Genomic DNA, 18127 nt, shown 5'->3' with positions numbered 1-18127 from the left:
TGTGTAGGTGTGTACGGATGGACAAACTAATTTACTCCCCTCCTAGTGCTTAAAAGCTGTGACATGAATCCCAGTGACATTTCATTTTACGCCTGCTCTAGAGATACACAAACACTGACATCTCTATTTCAATACATTGTCCCAGAATCCATGACATGGAATCACAATCCACCATTAGTACAATCTGAATACAGAATGGAAGCGTCTATATTCTTCTCTTATCTGCTCAGGTCTGGATACACCCTTACTAATCTTTAGTATCAAACAATCGACAGGCTTTAAAGTGCAACCTTGATGAACAAAGTTGATATAAGTGTATGGTTTTATGGTTTAGTGACAGCTGCTGTAGATAAAACTCTCTTTGAAGCAGGAGCATTGCCAGATGTAAATAACATCCAGGGCATGGCCCATTAATGCCATACCATAATGCAAAGACTCACTGTAAATAATTCACAACGTGTAGATTATTAATTAGGCTACTATCAAGATTTGTTGATGACAGAAGAGAATAAAGTAAAATAAATGATCAAAAAGGGTCTGAGAAGGGTTTGTGAAAGCGAATATGTTTGTCCGGAGCATGAAAGTTGTGTGTCATCAGTCCCTCCCTCTCAAGGATCTCTGGAAAGCTTTGTGATGTAAAGACTGTATGAGTCATAATAATTATCATTTAGACACTCCTGTTCGGCACACACAACTTCACAGCATTAACCACAGATGGCCATAAATCCATACAACCAAGCCATTACGAGTGTAATAAGTATAGTAACACAGCAGAGGACTTTGAGCTTTTGGAGAGGCTCAGAGGCTCTCACATAGGCCTGTCACAATCATGAATTTTGTGCTGACGGTTATCATACACATAATTGTGATTTACAATTTAATTCTGTTTTGTTCATGTCACTTGTAGATTCTTTTTTTCTTTTTTAATTTTTTACAGGGAATCGTATATAGCTAATATAATAATAACAATTATAATAAAACAGGCCCAGATGATAAACTTCAATGCTGTGAAATTAATAATATGTATATAATGAATCATATGCCAATATAAATAAAAACATAACATTACATAATATAATTACTGCGGTCAAATCGATTAATCGCAATAATTGCATGTAACATAAGTTTGTTTACATAATATATATATGTATATATTATATTTATATATATTATGTCTCTGTGTGTATATACTGTATACGCATATATTATATAATTTATATGTGTGTGTGTGTATATATATATATACACACACAACACACACACGTGGCTTTTTTTTGGTATTCTTTATTCTTTACTTCCAGACAGATTATAACTCCTCCTTCTTCTTCCTATCACACATCACTCATATATACTTCTTTAAACGCCTAAATTTCCCTTATTTGGATGGAAAAATGCGATTGAAATTTAAACTGCACAATTATTGCGGTTATCAAAAATAATTGTGATTAGATCGAATAACCATGATCAGACGATTAATCAATAATTGCAACAGGCCCAGGCCTAGAAAACAAATTTGATATATTATATTGTTTTATATTATATTAATTATATTATATTACATTACATTATAATATAGTTGTATATTGTAACATATAGCCTAAGTTGTATTATTGTAATAATAATTAATATAATTGCATGACTTTCTTCTGTGGAACATAAAACGATGTTTTGAAAAGATGACTCGCTGTTTTTTTTTTTTTATTGTACAGTACATACTGTGCAAGTCAGTGAGGTTCAATGTTGTTTAAAACATTCAACATTTTTTAAAATAACTTCTTTCGAGTTTCACAGAGGTTGAAAGTGATACCGGTTTGGAACTACACAGGGCTGTTCATTTTTTGGTGAAAATCTTCCACACTTGTGTCGCCACATGGCATTTAATTTTAACCATATAAAGATGCACTGAAAGCAGATCCATCAGTGTTGTATACTGTGGCTATGGTAACAGATTATACAAGCCCACCACTGTGTAGAGTAACTGCAAGCACAGAGGCTGTAAAAGTCACATCTGTCTCTGCCACATACCTGTTCTTGATAAGTATCCAGCAGTTGAGCCACGTCGCTGACCGATGGAGACTTCAAGTCAACAAGATCTTTCTCAAGAGATGCAATCTAATAAGAGAGAGAGAGAAAAAGGGAAAATTCTCAACCTTACAGGTAGAAAAAAAAAAGTGGGTCTAAATCAGATACTGAAGAGCAGAGAGGGGAATGTTTTGTTTAGAACAGGATTTTTTTTACAAGGTGTTTCCTGATGGAAACTGCAGGGGCACAGTGAAACAACAGCTCTGATCCAAAACATAGTTCGCTGCCTGCAGGACAGCCTTTTAAGGCACATTCGAAGTCAACTTTTTTGTGAACTCTCGTTCACGAGGATTTCTAATGGAATGATTTTGTTCACAAAATGTTGCCGAGCAACAGTAAACGTGACCACACCTTAAGGTAATGCACTGCGACAAAGTTGGTGAAAAATCCCTTTCAAGATGGCGAACAAGTCGAGAGAAATGCTGACCTGTATTTCATTCAACGGATAGTGTCAATTAAAAAATGTTCAGTGTGTTGTATTGGTTTATGAGCCACATAACAAATAGACCAAATTCTGTCTAATTAAAAATGGACTATAACTCAATATTTGTGCCCCATATGTATGTGTATGCTTATTAGAGCATCATTTGTTAGCTTGTCCACATACCAACACTAATCTCTACTGGAATCAATTGTGAATGGAGTCTCTAGTGCACTTCAGGAGCACTGCTTTTGTCATGAGTTGCTCCCAATGTTGAGTGTTTCAAATAGATAATTTATGAGGTTCATTGGAACAGAGCTAATCTGTTACTAACTGGAGTAGCGTCCCAATGACGTACTATACACTATGACTACTCTACCATGAGTGAGGTTTAAAAGTTTTTATTTTTGTCATCCTCCATCAGTCAGATAGCGCTGCCTTTCCACTTAGCAAGGCAATCTGTGACAATTTAGATCATAAAGTGTCCAACATTCCACACTTTTTTGGTTAAATAAGTGCATCATCCAGGGATTTAATATGCACTTTTTCTTTTTGGATAACTATGCAAATTGGGATGCATCTTGAGAGAAACGTACATCTCAGAGCAAGAGAAAATGCATATTCACTATAGAAATGTTATGTTTTTCCATGATTTTTTAACGTTTTAGATTTCCATATGCTTTCTAGGCCTAAAAAAATTAATTAAAAAAATCTAAATTTTTACATTCCCTAACCCTGTACTGCTCATGGTTGAATGATAATACAGCCTGACTCAATTAATAATTTTTTGTTTTTTTTTATGCATTATGCATTTGCTCATAAATTAAAGTGAATCAGCTCTTGTGCTGTACAAACAAACGGACTGTCCTCAGAGCCCTTTTGTGGTTATTTTTATCACAAGTCACTTCTGTGAATAGCGTGTATGTCAGATCCTGCTGGTCATCTGTCCTTGGCCAGAGGATGTGAGTGTGTGTGTAGGCTTGTATGCCCCTCTCTCTCCAGCAGTGCCAAGCCCTGGTACTCATTTTCACCTCTGGCACATGAACTGGGCGTAGTGTCAGCGCTCAGTCGCCCCCTGCTGCCGAAAGTTCGCTGGCAAGCCTGAGAAATGCTGACTAACTCCTCTCCTTTCAGTACCTTCAAATGCAAGAACTGCAGCCCAAAAGCCCAGGAGGCCAGCACCAGCTCGGTCACCATTACCTTGAATTTGAGTTTCATCCTCTCAAAACTGTACTAACACTGTCCTACAATCACAATAGTTTCTTCTTCTTACTACTGTGTCCAAACCAGGAGCTGGATGTGAAAATGCTGCATGGTTTTGTCAATGACTATGTTTACATGTGCACCAATAATGTGATTATCTCCAATAATCAGATTAAGGATTCAATCGCAGTCTTTAATCACATGTATAGCCTACATACATACATACACACTCTATATATATATAAAATATTTTATATAGTTTTATATTAATAAATAAACTATAAAATGGCATGTTCACTATAATGTTTTATACTATAATAAATACATTCATATACTAAATTATAAATGACATGTTTATATATATTATTCACATTTTATAATATATATAAAAAAATATAAAATAATATTTTAAATTAATTAAGGCAAATCAGACATGCACAGCATTGCTGAAATGAACACTAATATTTTACATTACAATATTTACTCAATTCACAAAAATCTTTGACAACCGAAAAATATGCTATATCTATATTCACAAGGTCATCAGAAGACTTTGACAAATTGACACATTATATATTTATGCCAAATATTGTCATATGAAGTAGCCAATATGTATCAGTCAATTACTAAAGTATATACACATTACCTTCTCGGACTGCACAAAGTGAGTAGCCACCCCGACTCTTTGAACATCTCTTCCTTTGAGGCGAAACCCTGTCAGGGCGAGAAAAAGGCCCAGCTTGCCTCGAAGTCTAGGCAGGAAGTAGCCACCGCCAACATCAGGGAACAGACCTATAGAAACAAAACACACAAAGCAAAATCCATTTAGAGCATGAGCTTAGGTAAAAATCTGCTACATATGACTTTACATAAAAAAAAAAAAGAAAAAAAAAAGATGAATTTCAGGCCAAAGGAATAAAGGAAATTTCTGTAAGGGAATTATTACAATTGCTCAAGAGATTTCATAAGTAATATCAGAAACTGTGATTGAGGAAATACACTGAACAAAATTATAAAAATGAAACACTTTTGTTTTTGCCCCAATTATTCATGAGCTGAACTCAAAGATCTAAGACTTTTTCTATGTACACAAAAGGCCTATTTTGTGTACATACTGCAGGAATGTCCACCAGAGATGTTGCCTGTGAATTGAATGTTCATTTCTCTACCATAAATTGTCTTCAAAGGCGTTTAAGAGAATTTGGCAGTACATCCAACCGGCCTCACAACCACAGAACACGTGTAACCACACCAGCCCAGGACCTCCACATCCGGCATCTTCACCTCCAAGATCGTCTGAGACCAGCCACCCGGACAGCTGCTGCAACAATCGGTTTGCATAACCAAAGAATTTCTGCACAAACTGTCAGAAACCGTCTCAGGGAAGCTCATCTGCATGCTCGTCATCCTCATCGGGGTCTCGACCTGACTGCAGTTCATCGTCGTAACCGACTTGAGTGGGCAAATAATCACATTCGATGGTGTCTGACACTTTAGAGAGGTGTTCTCTTCACGGATGAATCCCGGTTTTCACTGTACAGGGCAGATGGCAGACAGCGTGTATGGCGTCGTGTGGGTGAGCGGTTTGCTGATGTCAAACTTGAGGATCGAGTCGCCCATGGTGGCGGTGGGGTTATGGTATGGGCAGGCGTATGTTATGGACAACGAACACAGGTGCATTTTATTGATGGCATTTTGAATGCACAGAGATACCGTGACGAGATCCTGAGGCCCATTGTTGTGCCATTCATCCATGACCATCACCTCATGTTGCAGCATGATAACGCACGGACCCATGTTGCAAGGATATGTACACAATTCCTGGAAGCTGAAAACATACCAGTTCTTGCATGGCCAGCGTACTCACCGGATATGTCACCCATTGAGCATGTTTGGGATGCTCTGGATCGGCGTATACGACAGCGTGTTCCAAAATCCAGCAAGTTTGCACAGCCATTGAAGAGGAGTGGACCAACATTCAACAACCTGATCAACTTGAAGGAGATGTGTTGCACTGCGTGAGGCAAATGGTGGTCACACCAGATACTGACTGGTTTTCAACAAATATAATGCCAAGGGACCCCCTTCCTAAAATATAAAAGGAGCTGTACAAAAGACCCATTTATAGTGTGTAAGAAAAATAGTAAAGTATAAAGACAAAATAAAAAAATAGGATTTTATATTGTCATTACACTAAAGCCAAAAGATGATTAAAAAAATACCTGGAAAATATTTAATACTACATTTACAGCCTATCTTTATCTACCCTTTATTAGAGTTATGTTAGACGTATAAACCCGAAGAGAAACCCTAGCATAAATAGTTGCTAATTATGCCATAACCATCCAGTTATCAAATGCAGTGTTCAGTCTGCAGGATGTGATTATAAAATGTCATAGTGCTGTGCTACAATCTTATTAACCTGATGTGCTTTTTTTAAATAGCAAAGGCTGAGAAAATGACATCACTTCCCTCATAAACCCTCAGCATGAGGTAGAATTCTGAATAAGGCGCGACAGGATTAAGTCCCCTGACCTGATTCCAGGAGGCAAATGTAATATCATAAATGCAGATTACATTTGCCGTGCACCCAGTCGCTTTGTCTTAAGGCTGGCATAGTTTTAAGACCCAAATAGCCCCTTAATCCATAAGCGGAAGGGGGTGAAGAGGAGGGGTTCAGGTTGCAGGGTTGGCTGGGGGGGGTTGCATTTTCGACGCACAGATGGTTGGCACATTGACAGAGAAGGAGCCACCATGGGTGAATGTCACAGCTCAGCACAAATGTCTCAAGGCTACTGCTAACATGCTGTTCTAGGTGCTTTCCTTCTGGAATCCCACTTCGCCTGGAGAATTTAAAGCATAACATGACAAGAAAGCACGAAAAAAAAGTTATTTAAACCAGATCAAATGTTGTTTGTAAAAGAGACCTCACATCGTAGCAGTGGCTCAACCAATAGAGCGAGTCGGGGCGGAACTATGTGTTTGTGCAACTTATGGCAAATCTGTAAATCTGCTTAAAACATTTATTCAGATTTCCACTAAAACTTTTGTTACACTGCTATGACTGGAGTCTCATCTTATAGATAAATATGTATGTACTGTATGTTTGTATGTGTGCAATTTGCAATTAATGGCTTGTAGTTTAGGTACTTTTTCAAAAGAGTAAATTGACTCATTCTAAACATATTTTTTAAAAGTACTAATTTATTTGTGAAACTTTCCCCGAAAAGCATATAAACTATAGAACTATCAAAATATTGTTAACGGCCTCAACCGAGGAAGCAAGTTAGAATTATTATCTTTAACTAAAACCATAAAAAAAAAACTAAGTTTCAGAAACTTTTCCTGAAATAATATAGAATATAAAAAAAACGTATTCTATCTTTATTCTTATCTTAAAAGAAATTTAATAGGTATTTGTAGGTTGTGAGACGCATCATTCTAAACATTTTTCAAAAAGTACAATTAATGTAAGTGTAAAAGTATAAAAAAAATAATGAGGGTAAAAAATTAATGAGTGCATTTTTATGATTAATTTGTTTTGTGTGCAGTTTTATTTTTAAAATCGGCATGCAAAAAAAAGCAGAAAAGTCTATAAATACAGTGTGGGTCCTTATACCTCATTCAGGATAATTGGAGATTATCCAAATGCTGTCCCTATGCATGAATGGGTGGGACTAGAGCCAAGAAGGGGGGGATGCATGTCAGCAAAGCCAATCATGTTCACATGGGGGATACACCAGTATAATTGGGCCACACTTATATCAAACTGATCAGGATTCGACAGCATTCTTCAAACCAGAGGTGCAAAGGAAACATCCACATTAATCCCAGGCACACATGATGATGTATTACTTGTTTAACCACCTCATGTCAAGAAGGAAGAACTATAAGGAAGTACCGGCTACGAGACAGATGAGGCTGGCCACCTTACCGCAGAATAAACCATTAAGACAAGTGCTAACCTAAAGAGGATTATTCATTCATCTGGGGTAGGGAAACACGGGCTCTTAATGGAATTAGCGGATGATGGTACACTGACTCCGAGCATTCACTCAATCAAATACACACACACACACACACACACACGCAATTGCACAGACGCTTAACAGATGTGTCACAAACCGTGATTAGCACTACTTCCTGCCACTCTAACAGTTCTGCAGGGAGTCTTTGCCCAAGGCTCGCAAGAGTGAAGGACGCTGTGCAGCTCGAGAGGAAATGCTGTAAAGCGCTCTCATTAAGAGTCAAGAATGATTTACAATAGCCAAGGCAGAGTTCTGCCTACATGTGTAGGAGCATGTGATATGGACAAGGGCAGGGTATTCATCACAGACAATCTGATTTATACCGCATCAAGGCTCCCGACATACCATTCACAGGGTGTGATTAGAACATGGAATGAAAAGAAGCACGAAAAATCTAAAGCATGTGCAATAAAAAGTGAGACAGCAGCACACATGGATATATTATGAGGGAATGGTTATAAAAGATGGATGTGGAAACATTCACTTTGGAGTTCGGACCCAAAAAAACTTTACATTTTGTCTTCATTTTCTCGCCCTCATGTCCTTCTAAGCCTGTATTGTTAGGGTAGGTGATGACATAATTTAAGATGTACTTCGGGCAAGTTCAGTTTCTCTAAAGAATTCAATACTTTTTATTAAGCAAGGATACATTAAATTGATCAAAAGTGACAGGAAAGACATTTTAAATGTTGCTAAATATTTCTATTTCAAATGAATGCTGTACTTTTGAACTTTCGATTCATCAAAATATCGTGGGGAAAAAAGTATCACGGTTTCCACAAAAATATTAAGCAGCACAACTGTTTTCAACATTGATTACAGTCCGCATATGATTTCTGAAGGATCAACACAGGATGGCTGCAGAAATTCAGCTTTGCCATCACAGGATCAATGCAATTCCTGTCAATTTAATTGCAAAAAATTTCACAATATTACTGTTTTTACTTTATTCAAATAAATGCAAATAAACTATGAAATAAATGCAGTCTAGGTGAACATAAAAAATCTAAAAAATGACCCCAAACGTTTGCAATTTAGTGTAACTTGGCAATTTGTGCTTGTTATTTAAAACAAACTGGCTTTTAAACTTTATCATCTAATGCAATTAATGTCACCATGACCTGAGCTGTCCACATTTGAGTTCCACCAAACCTAGACCAGATGAGAGGTTAGGGAATGAAATCTGTATACTTCAGCGCAAGAATCATTTGTTGGCTTCACGACTGGAACAAGACCCACTCACTTAGATATCAGCGGCAGATTGATGGGACGCCGCCTGCATCGCCAGAATTCCTTCCATGAGCGAAACGGAGATTCCTGCTGTCTATGGAGCGTTTCAGCATGCTGCTCATTCAGAGAGCACAAGCATCAGACAGGTGCTTCACTCCACACCATCTCTCAATGCACTTTCCACATAATACTGACATGAACAATTTGCTTTGAAAGATTGCTTTGAGAAGTCTTTGGGCCAAAATGGTTTTTTAATAGTTAAAGAGGTGAGTGCTGTGTCGTTTTAGAGGCAGACGTAACAGCTTCAGCTCAATTTGGTTAGCCATGAGTTGAAAGATTTATATAGTTTATCTAACACCCTGTCTTAATCAGACACGATGCCAGTGACAAGCAATTTGTCTGTCCACAACGCAATGAGACGTGACAAAAATCGATAAAATATCACACAGCCAATCAGAAGAGCGTGTTTGGTAGAGCTCTCTCGCCAGGCACACTGTGCTCGCAATTAAATGGATAGGTACATGTTCTAATGAATAAATATTACACCATTTTAACATTATTAAAAACACTGAGTGAATGAAACAATCTTTGTCACTGAAAACACTTGTTTGTTCACATTGAGCTCAATACAGCTCAATGTGAGTTCAAACGTTCTTGTTTCCTCTAATTTATTTTCAAGCTCTGAGGTGAATAATCCACTATCGCTTTCAGTATGGTAATATTAGACAAGATTAAATAAAAAGCACATAATCATTACGTGATACTATCATTGTCATAGTTTGCATGTTCTCAGAAATAGAAACTGCTTCCATAATATAATCCCCTGTTGCGACTGGTTAGGATAAAAACTCTTAACATGGGAAAAATACCTTTTATCGCATCATGTCACGTCTGGTTTGGACATGATTCAACAGTCAAAATGCAAAGTAACATTTATAGGTAGGGTAGGCAATTTTCAGGGCGGTTAGCAATAGCAAGTTAGCTTTGAAAGCATGAGATCCCACCCTCCCTTCAGAGTGTCTCAAAAGCCACGCCTCCTTCAAAATGCGTACAGCAGGGAGCAAAAAGCGTCATGAGAGATGGCGTTAAACTACCTCATGTCTCAAAGCACATAACATTACAATAATAATGAACATGTTCACATATCGCGTCTTTTGCGCGCTCAAGTTCGTTATTTTAAATGTAGGCGCGCGGTATGCGCGCTCATAATGGAAGCGACGCGCTCGTTTTTTCCAAGCGCGTCCGCGCCGCATCGAGATAAAAACATCTCAACTTTTCAGAATGCCGCAAGCGCACCGTAGGTCACGTGACAAGAACCAACCAATCAGCTTCCTCACCTTTTCTGTTACTTTGAAACCTCAGACCTATGTCAAAGCATGACATCACAGTGGTGGAAGAAGTATTGTCTTTAATTTCAGTAAAAGCAGTGTTGAGTAAGTTACTCTAAAATATAAGTAATTTCTATCAGTTAATTAGATCTTCAACACTGTAAACTGCTACACTAGTTACTAGTAAAAAATATTTTTACTAAAAATATTAATGCTCACAACTGATTCCTTGTTAAATCCATCATTGTTTATACAGAATTGTTCTATATTCTATATATAAATGTGTATGTGTTTGCTATTTCTGGCGTTTTATGACCACTTCAGTTATAGTCTAACCTCAGACAAATGCAGAGCCGCTGCGCAGGAGAGATAGTTTCACGGCAGAAGCTCTGTTTACTGATGCTTGGGCCAACTTTTCTTAAAATATAATCAAACTGGTCCTTGTCCACTCTGACAAGGCTTTGAACCTCCCATTGTCCAGGCGGAGCTCCTGAATCAGCTGGTGAAATTCCCCATGGTTTTTGCGTTTTTGTAGTATCGGGTGCACCCAAACACTGCGGCGTTTTTTACTTTTCTTAGTAAATAAATCTTGTAACAGAGTTACAGCAAGGGTTTTTCGGTGGTGGAAATCCATTGCTGAAATTTCCTTGCTGTAACGGAGAGCGCAGCTGATGGTTGCTTAGCAACGACAGACGCCTCCGGAGCGCAACCGCCCTAGCGCTTTGGAAAAAGGAGAACGCGGCGCGCCTAGCGTTTTCCACGCATTTTTAGGCGCGATATGTGAACGGCACCTTAAAGAGCACTGACTTGTACCACCTGACTGCTGCGGATTCTTTTTGGAGTTTATAGTGTTGATTGATTGAACTTTATTGTCCAGTCTGTTTTCACAGAGCGGAAATTTTTCTTTGACACTGTAACATACATTCACTACTTAAAAAACACATCACACATCAACAGCACAAATACAAAGAATTATATAGTTAAACACTGTTAATAAAAATATTAACAGTCGTTCTATTGTTTCAATTAAAACACTGTACGATTTAAGATAATCACTGCCATTGGAAGAAAAGATCTTTTATAGACATTTTTTCTAGCCAAGGGAATTTTTAGTCTACGTCCAGATGGGAGCAATTCAAAAGCAGAGTGAAGAGGATGTGTGTTATCTTTAAAAATCGCAATTGCCATCTTTCCCATAAAATGATCGAACAAGCTCTGAAGTGGCTGTCGAATTTATGTGTTGCCATTGAAACGCATAAATTCGAGTATAACATCATGGGTTTCCATCTCCTTTACAGTAGTTATGATGTGAATGCAGCAGTTTTGGTCCACGAGGGAACTGTAAAAGGTGGCTGTTGCGGTGCTCGGTGACTAACGTCTGTCTAACTCTGTATAGCTTGAAACACGTTGATGACGTGTGATGTCTGCGTGGAGGTATGGAAATACATCATGTTGACAGGCAGGTAGGACATCCTAGGTCATGATTGGACAAACATTTTTATGGCCCTACGCCTTCCACAGACAATATATTCACATATAAATACATTAAGACCACTTAACATATTGATTGCTATCAGGATGTGAAGAGACTTTCAACCAGCATAACCAAAAAAAATTCTGGAACTTATAGCCTACCCTGCCTTTAAGTGTGTACAATTTTGTAGGAACAAAACTGTTTTTTCTGTATTTAAAAGTGACCCCATGGGAAATAAATGCTACTTAAATAGATGTGCCAAAACTTTTTTTTTGGCAAATGCTGCTTCACATTCACTTTTTACATCCATTTTTTTGGATGAAGTACTATTGATTCCTGTGAAACCAAAGCCATTTTACATTATTAATGAGAACTCAGATTATAACCCAGTTACAGCCCACAGGGAGAGAGAGGAACACTGGCTGTCTCTTACCGATGCCCGTCTCTGGCATGGCAAACAGTGTCTTCTCAGTGGCCACACGAAACCGTCCATGAACTGAAAGACCCACGCCCTGCCGAGACAGAGAAAACAGTGCAGATCAATAATTGTGTACCATGTTCACAGACCAGATATAGTTCACATTCAGGAATAGTTCACTCAAAAATGAAAATGTATTACTCATCCTTATGTTGTACCAAATCTGTATGCGTGGTCCATATGACTTGTGGCCAATTGTGGACAGCTCAGTTCATGGTAACATTAATTGCATTAGATAAAGTATAAAACGCAGTTTGTTTTGAAGAATTAGTTCAAGCTCAAATTATAGAGCTTGTAAGGTTGTAAAAAAATTAATACATTTGCTTTTGAAGATGAAGACAAAATGTATTGTCTTTCTGGTTATCAAATTTGGTACAACAGAATTCCACTAAAAACCATCTTTAGACCATGCAGATGCCACTTGCTTTGGTATTGTGTTGTCTAATACAATCATCCTCATACATTTTTTAAGTGTGACTTTCACTACTGTTCAAACTTTTGTAAAACGTTTTTGAAAGAAGTCTCTTATGCTCACCAAAGCTGAATTTTTTCTTTGATAAATAGAAAGTTCAAAATAATTTAAATATTTAAATATCTAAATATTCCATTTAAATATTTGAAAAGCATTTTTTTTGTCACTTATGATTTAAAGCATCCTTGCTGAATACAAGTATTAATTTCTTACTTTCTTAATTTCTTATCTTACTGACACCAAACTTTTGAACGGTAGTGTATGTATGTAGAGCACAATTCATATAGACTCATTTTAGTGTTTTTTATTTTTTTAAAAGACTGACAGCCCATGGTTACTATAAACTTATCTTTCCACTTTATCTTTTCATTTTAAGGAAAAGATCTGTGAAGATGTCCAAAAAAACATGTTTTCAACAACAGAAATGAGCACCTACTCCTGAACTTGTCCTGTAAAACAACAGCAGTGGAAAAAGAGTGGACAAAGTCAATTTGGACTGTTGTGCACCATATGCACAGTGTCAGAACTTAAGCCTCTCCCTAAGCACTGTTGCTATAGTGAAGCACCAACAACATGTTTTGTGATTTAGTAGTGTTTGAGCCCCTGCATCATGACTGTTTCGCCTAAGCAGAAGACGCAGGAATGGAATAATAAACAGTCCACTGATGTATGGCACACCGTATCTCTATGTGCTCTGAAACTCCAGATTGTTCCCGCACCACGTAGGATTAGAAACAAATGGTACAACACAGCAACCCTAGCACACAGCTGATACTCTTGCATTACAGACACAGCTAAATGACTACCAGGTCTTTAATTAATCGGCCAAAATATTTAGATTACCGATACAGGCCGAATATCTTTGTCAAGTCAAGTCACCTTTTTTTATATAGCGCTTTTTACAATACAGATTGTTTCAAAGCAGCTTTACAGTGATAACAGGGAAATAATGCAACAAAGCTTGTTTTGGCTGAGCAGCAGATCTAGAAGAGAATAGTGTCATAGTCCAGCTTCAAGTTCAGTGTTGATTCATTTCTGTTGTAAAAATCATTAGTTATTCATTTAGTTAATTTATCTATACAGCAGCTCTGGAGAAAACTGATGTCATCGTCCAGTTCAGTTCATATACAATGTCGTTAATGCAGTTAGATCAATAATATTGTTATATATTAAGTGTCCAGAGCAAGCCAGAGGCGACAGTGGCAAGAAACCCAAACCTTGGGAGAAACCAGGCTCATTCTCCCAGTTCTCCTCTGGCCAACGAACGAACAGAGTGTATGATTATGATTCAGCCGGCATCACACGTCAGAAGTCAGACTGGGATCGGAACATTCAAAATATTTAATCCAGTTCCATCTGGTTGAAGATCGAATTAATCACGGCTGTATAGAGACGGGTTTTTTTGAGGATCTGTGCCACTCGCATCGATGAGGTCGATTTTGGACTGTCTTTCTCTCAGTCTATCAATTCACAATCGCTAGACAGCCTTCTTAAGTAATAATTTCTTCTTTTTTTAGATACTGACCCCAAACTTTTGAACCATAGTGTATATCAGCATCATATCAACCATTAAACACTTTGCTTAAAATATCGGCATCACCACAGAAAAAAAGAAACATACTAGATGGCCACTGACAAAGTTCACCGAGCTTACGATTAAGTTCATCACCAATAAAATATTGTTGTCTTATGTTCAAACAGTGCTGTCTAATCGATTAATTTGCGATTAATGGCATCTATTTATATACAATTTTGTATGTTAGATGGAATTAAATCAATTTGACAGCCCTAGTTAAAAAGCTTATTTTCAGGCTAGATCCGCCAATGCGCATGTGCAGCTGCAGTGACGCACAGACTTTACAAATCAGCGATTAGCACTTTAATATAGTAGGCGAGACTTATTCCACCATATTGCATGTTGCACTTTCTCCTATTCATAGTAATATGAGTTCACCGCCTCTGTATATCTAAAGTCTTTGCCTCTAATTAGCACTGGTCATGAATCATCATAAAAAAATTAGAAATGGCTTATGAAGAAAATATTCTGAAATGTCAAGACACAAAATTTTAAAACTTGCCATTATACAGAATGACCTAGCCAAGAGTGTCACTGCAAAACTCGACCTGATTCTGTCATAAAGAAGATCCACAAATGAGACAGCATCATCGTCTTCATCACTTCAATGAATTAAGCTGATGTGCCGCATCAGATCACAGCACATGACTGACACGGACTCATCTAGTTTAACAAAATACACATCATAAAATCAGTTATTACGAAACCACCTGGGGACTGCATTCTCAACGGGCTGCTCATTAAAAGACAATAATAATGATCTTTTCCTGGGGGATTTGAGAAGCATGTTGCGATCAGAACAGCACGTGTCCCCTACATGCAATCTCATTAGGTTGATTATGATTAAGTGAGAACAACCATCTCAAACTATCAGGGCAGGGCAGAAGAAGCAGTAGGAATAAGCCGTCTGAATCGGTTGGCAAATTTGTAAGTATTCTGAGTCAAACGGGAAACATGTGTAGCTGGACGCATCAAATCAATTACCTAGAAGCGGTGGAAACTCTCATCCATTCTCCAAAATGTTTGGCTGAAATCTGACAGAAAACTTGCAGACAATGTAGGCAGCATCTAAATTTAAAACTCAACTCCAGGATGGAAAACATTATTTATCAAAAACAGCATTACCCCCTATTTAGGAGACAAATATGGCACACAAATTTTGCCAAAAATGTTTAAAGACCATCTTTAATCAGGCAGTTTTCTAACATGAAAGAGCTCTGGAACGTTTCATCACAGATATCCCAGAAAAAGGCAAACAGCTTTATCAGGTACTTGGCAAACCACTTAACCTAAAAATGCCAGTGGTGGGGGGAAAAAGTTCCTGTTAACTTAAAAGAGCAATGTCATGCTCTTTAACAGGCAGCTACAGGTAAGAAACACTTTTTAGTAACATCTAATTCAAAAGTGTATACACTACTATTCAAAGGTTTGGAGTCAGTAAGAAATTTAGGTAACACTTTATTTTACAGTGTCCTTGTTACATATGTTACATGTACTTACCATAGTAATAACAGTAAATTATTCATAATTAATGCAACTAACCCTCAACCGATCCTACCCTAACCAGTAAGTACATGTAGTTGCTTATTATTACTCAGTACTTAAATATATAATTACACTGTAACAATTACACCTTAAAATATTACACCTTTTGTAACCGAAATATATATATATATTTTTTTAATTTTTTTTTTTATTATTATTATTATTAGGGGTGTAACGGTTCGGTACATCCTTCGGTTTTGACGTCACGTTCGGTACAACAGGGGAGGAGAAAACTAAACATAATTTTTTTTAATTGTTTTTATTAAACAGTGGTTTACTCAACAAATTGTGTCTCTGTCTTTAAATGAATTCAGTTCTAATTATCTCATTATCTCTGCTAATGCTGTAAACCATAAACCAATATTAAACATTCCTATAATATTAAAGGTTAACCACAGAGCCCAAACTATCAGCCTAAATTCAGTTGCCATTTATTTTTATATATAATAATAAACACTCAAATAACAAATTGTATGCAAACATGTAAACTGCACATAAGGCAGTTTTTGCATTAACTTCTAAATTTAATTATATGTTTTTACTCCAATTCGTTTATAATCATTCACATACTTGCTGTCATTTTTATGACAGATACTTTAAACATAAATCAAGACATCACTAATAAGTTAAGTACAATATAATTAATATATAGGCTAATATAGTGCATTTATTTAGCGAAAGAGTTGATTTCTCTTGCTGACTAACAAGCTGTGGACACTGAATGACTTGTCTGAGGTAAATGTAATGCTACGTGGGATATTGTTTACCAGCTGTTTTACTGATGTCTTTCCACCATTTAAACACTAATTACACTGTTCGCCAGTAAACTATCTGTGCATGCGCTCCCAGTCAGAGCTAAACGTGAATAAAAATGGGCTTCAGATACATGCCTAAACGTGTGCACACAAAAATGTCAAAATTTTTGGAGAGTATTCACGTAAACATGGTGGGTTATGTCATAGGTAAACGTACACAAAATCACTCAATGATCTTGACTGAATAACTTAAGTAGCTTTAATAAGGTAAATCTATATTTAATGTGTACAGTAAGACTATGCAGTGTTATTTTACATTTGTTTATTTAATTTTTTGTTGTTGAAGGCTATTACTTATCGGAATACTAGTACATCTTCCTGAAAAACTTAGTTTATTTCATTTGTATTTTCGGTCTGTTGTATTTATTTCCCTATTTTTTGTAATTAGTTTCTTTGTTCTTATTGTATTGCCCGACGGATTACTTGTCTTATGTAATTGTTTTGAGGACCTTTAGTACATTAGTTAACCAAGTATTACTTTTTGCTGTAATTAATAATTATCGTGTATCGATAATTGTGAAATATCACTGATATTTAAATTTATTCATAACGTGAAATAAGATATCACCCACCAATAATCGTGTTAAATAATCTTGATTTAAATATTGACCAAAAATAAATCACAAAAAAGTAAAAAAAAATAAAAAAAAATAAGTTTACATGTTTGTTAATGGCTACATTTTAAATGGTGAACATTTTATCAACCCAAGTAGATAATCAGCAACACATATTAAACATAATGGAGTCTGCAAATAAAAGAAATAGATAAAAATTATAAAAAACTATAGTCTGTTATGCTCCACAAAGGAAAACAAAGACATAAAAGAGGTTTTTGAATGGTTAAAAATGATTAAGAGTCATTTGCTGCTTGAAAATTATTACAAATTTCCCCTTTTGTATTCCACGGAAAAATATAGTCATTTAGACATTGTATACTCATTTTTCATTTTTGAGTGAACTACCCCTTTAATGATGGAGAGGGGAAGAAAAAAAAAGCCCTTTACGCACTATTATGACATTATTTGTAATTCTGCATCTACTGCCCATTTATTTTTCTCAAATATCACAGTAAATGGAAAAATCCATTTTTAAACCTTAGAGACATCTGAGGTCATCATGGACCCAGTGAACTTGCATGGACTTGCAACAGACACGGGAATTCATTCGACATTACCCTCACAGTGCATTATGGGTAGTCTCTAGCTGTTGAGTGTACATCAGTTGTACACCGCTTATAGCGGTGCATTATGTGATTGAAAAATTGCACTCGATAACGTCCACTATGGTTTTGGACACCACTACAAATGGCTGTCCCCTCAAATAGTGTCCTATTTAAATGTATAGGGGATGATTTTGGACACAGCCTTGGAGATAGTTGTTTCCCCCCACCCCCTCCTCCTACACGACAGGATTGAGGATACACAACAGGAACGAGCGCAATTTCACTATAGAAGGTGACAAGCCTTACACTCCAA

The 18127-nt window shown here is 36.8% G+C and overlaps 1 protein-coding gene across 1 annotated transcript in view; it reads right to left on the bottom strand.

Annotated features, from left to right (window-relative positions):
- Positions 1-18127, bottom strand: part of hibch (3-hydroxyisobutyryl-CoA hydrolase) — a 28836-nt gene that overhangs the window by 6779 nt on the left and 3930 nt on the right. Inside the window, exons 7-9 of the mRNA XM_082174572.1 lie at positions 12200-12278; positions 4353-4498; positions 2026-2112 (exon numbers count right to left, since the gene is read on the bottom strand). Coding sequence (XP_082030698.1) covers positions 2026-2112; positions 4353-4498; positions 12200-12278 — 312 coding nt within the window. The remainder of the gene's footprint in view (positions 1-2025; positions 2113-4352; positions 4499-12199; positions 12279-18127) is intronic.

Source organism: Leuciscus leuciscus (assembly GCF_965113295.1).
Source record: "Leuciscus leuciscus genome assembly, chromosome: 7".
NCBI classification, from domain to species: Eukaryota; Metazoa; Chordata; class Actinopteri; order Cypriniformes; family Leuciscidae; genus Leuciscus; species Leuciscus leuciscus.
The sequence above is the reverse complement of the archived record's forward strand: the minus strand, read 5'-3'. Positions and strand labels throughout refer to the sequence as shown.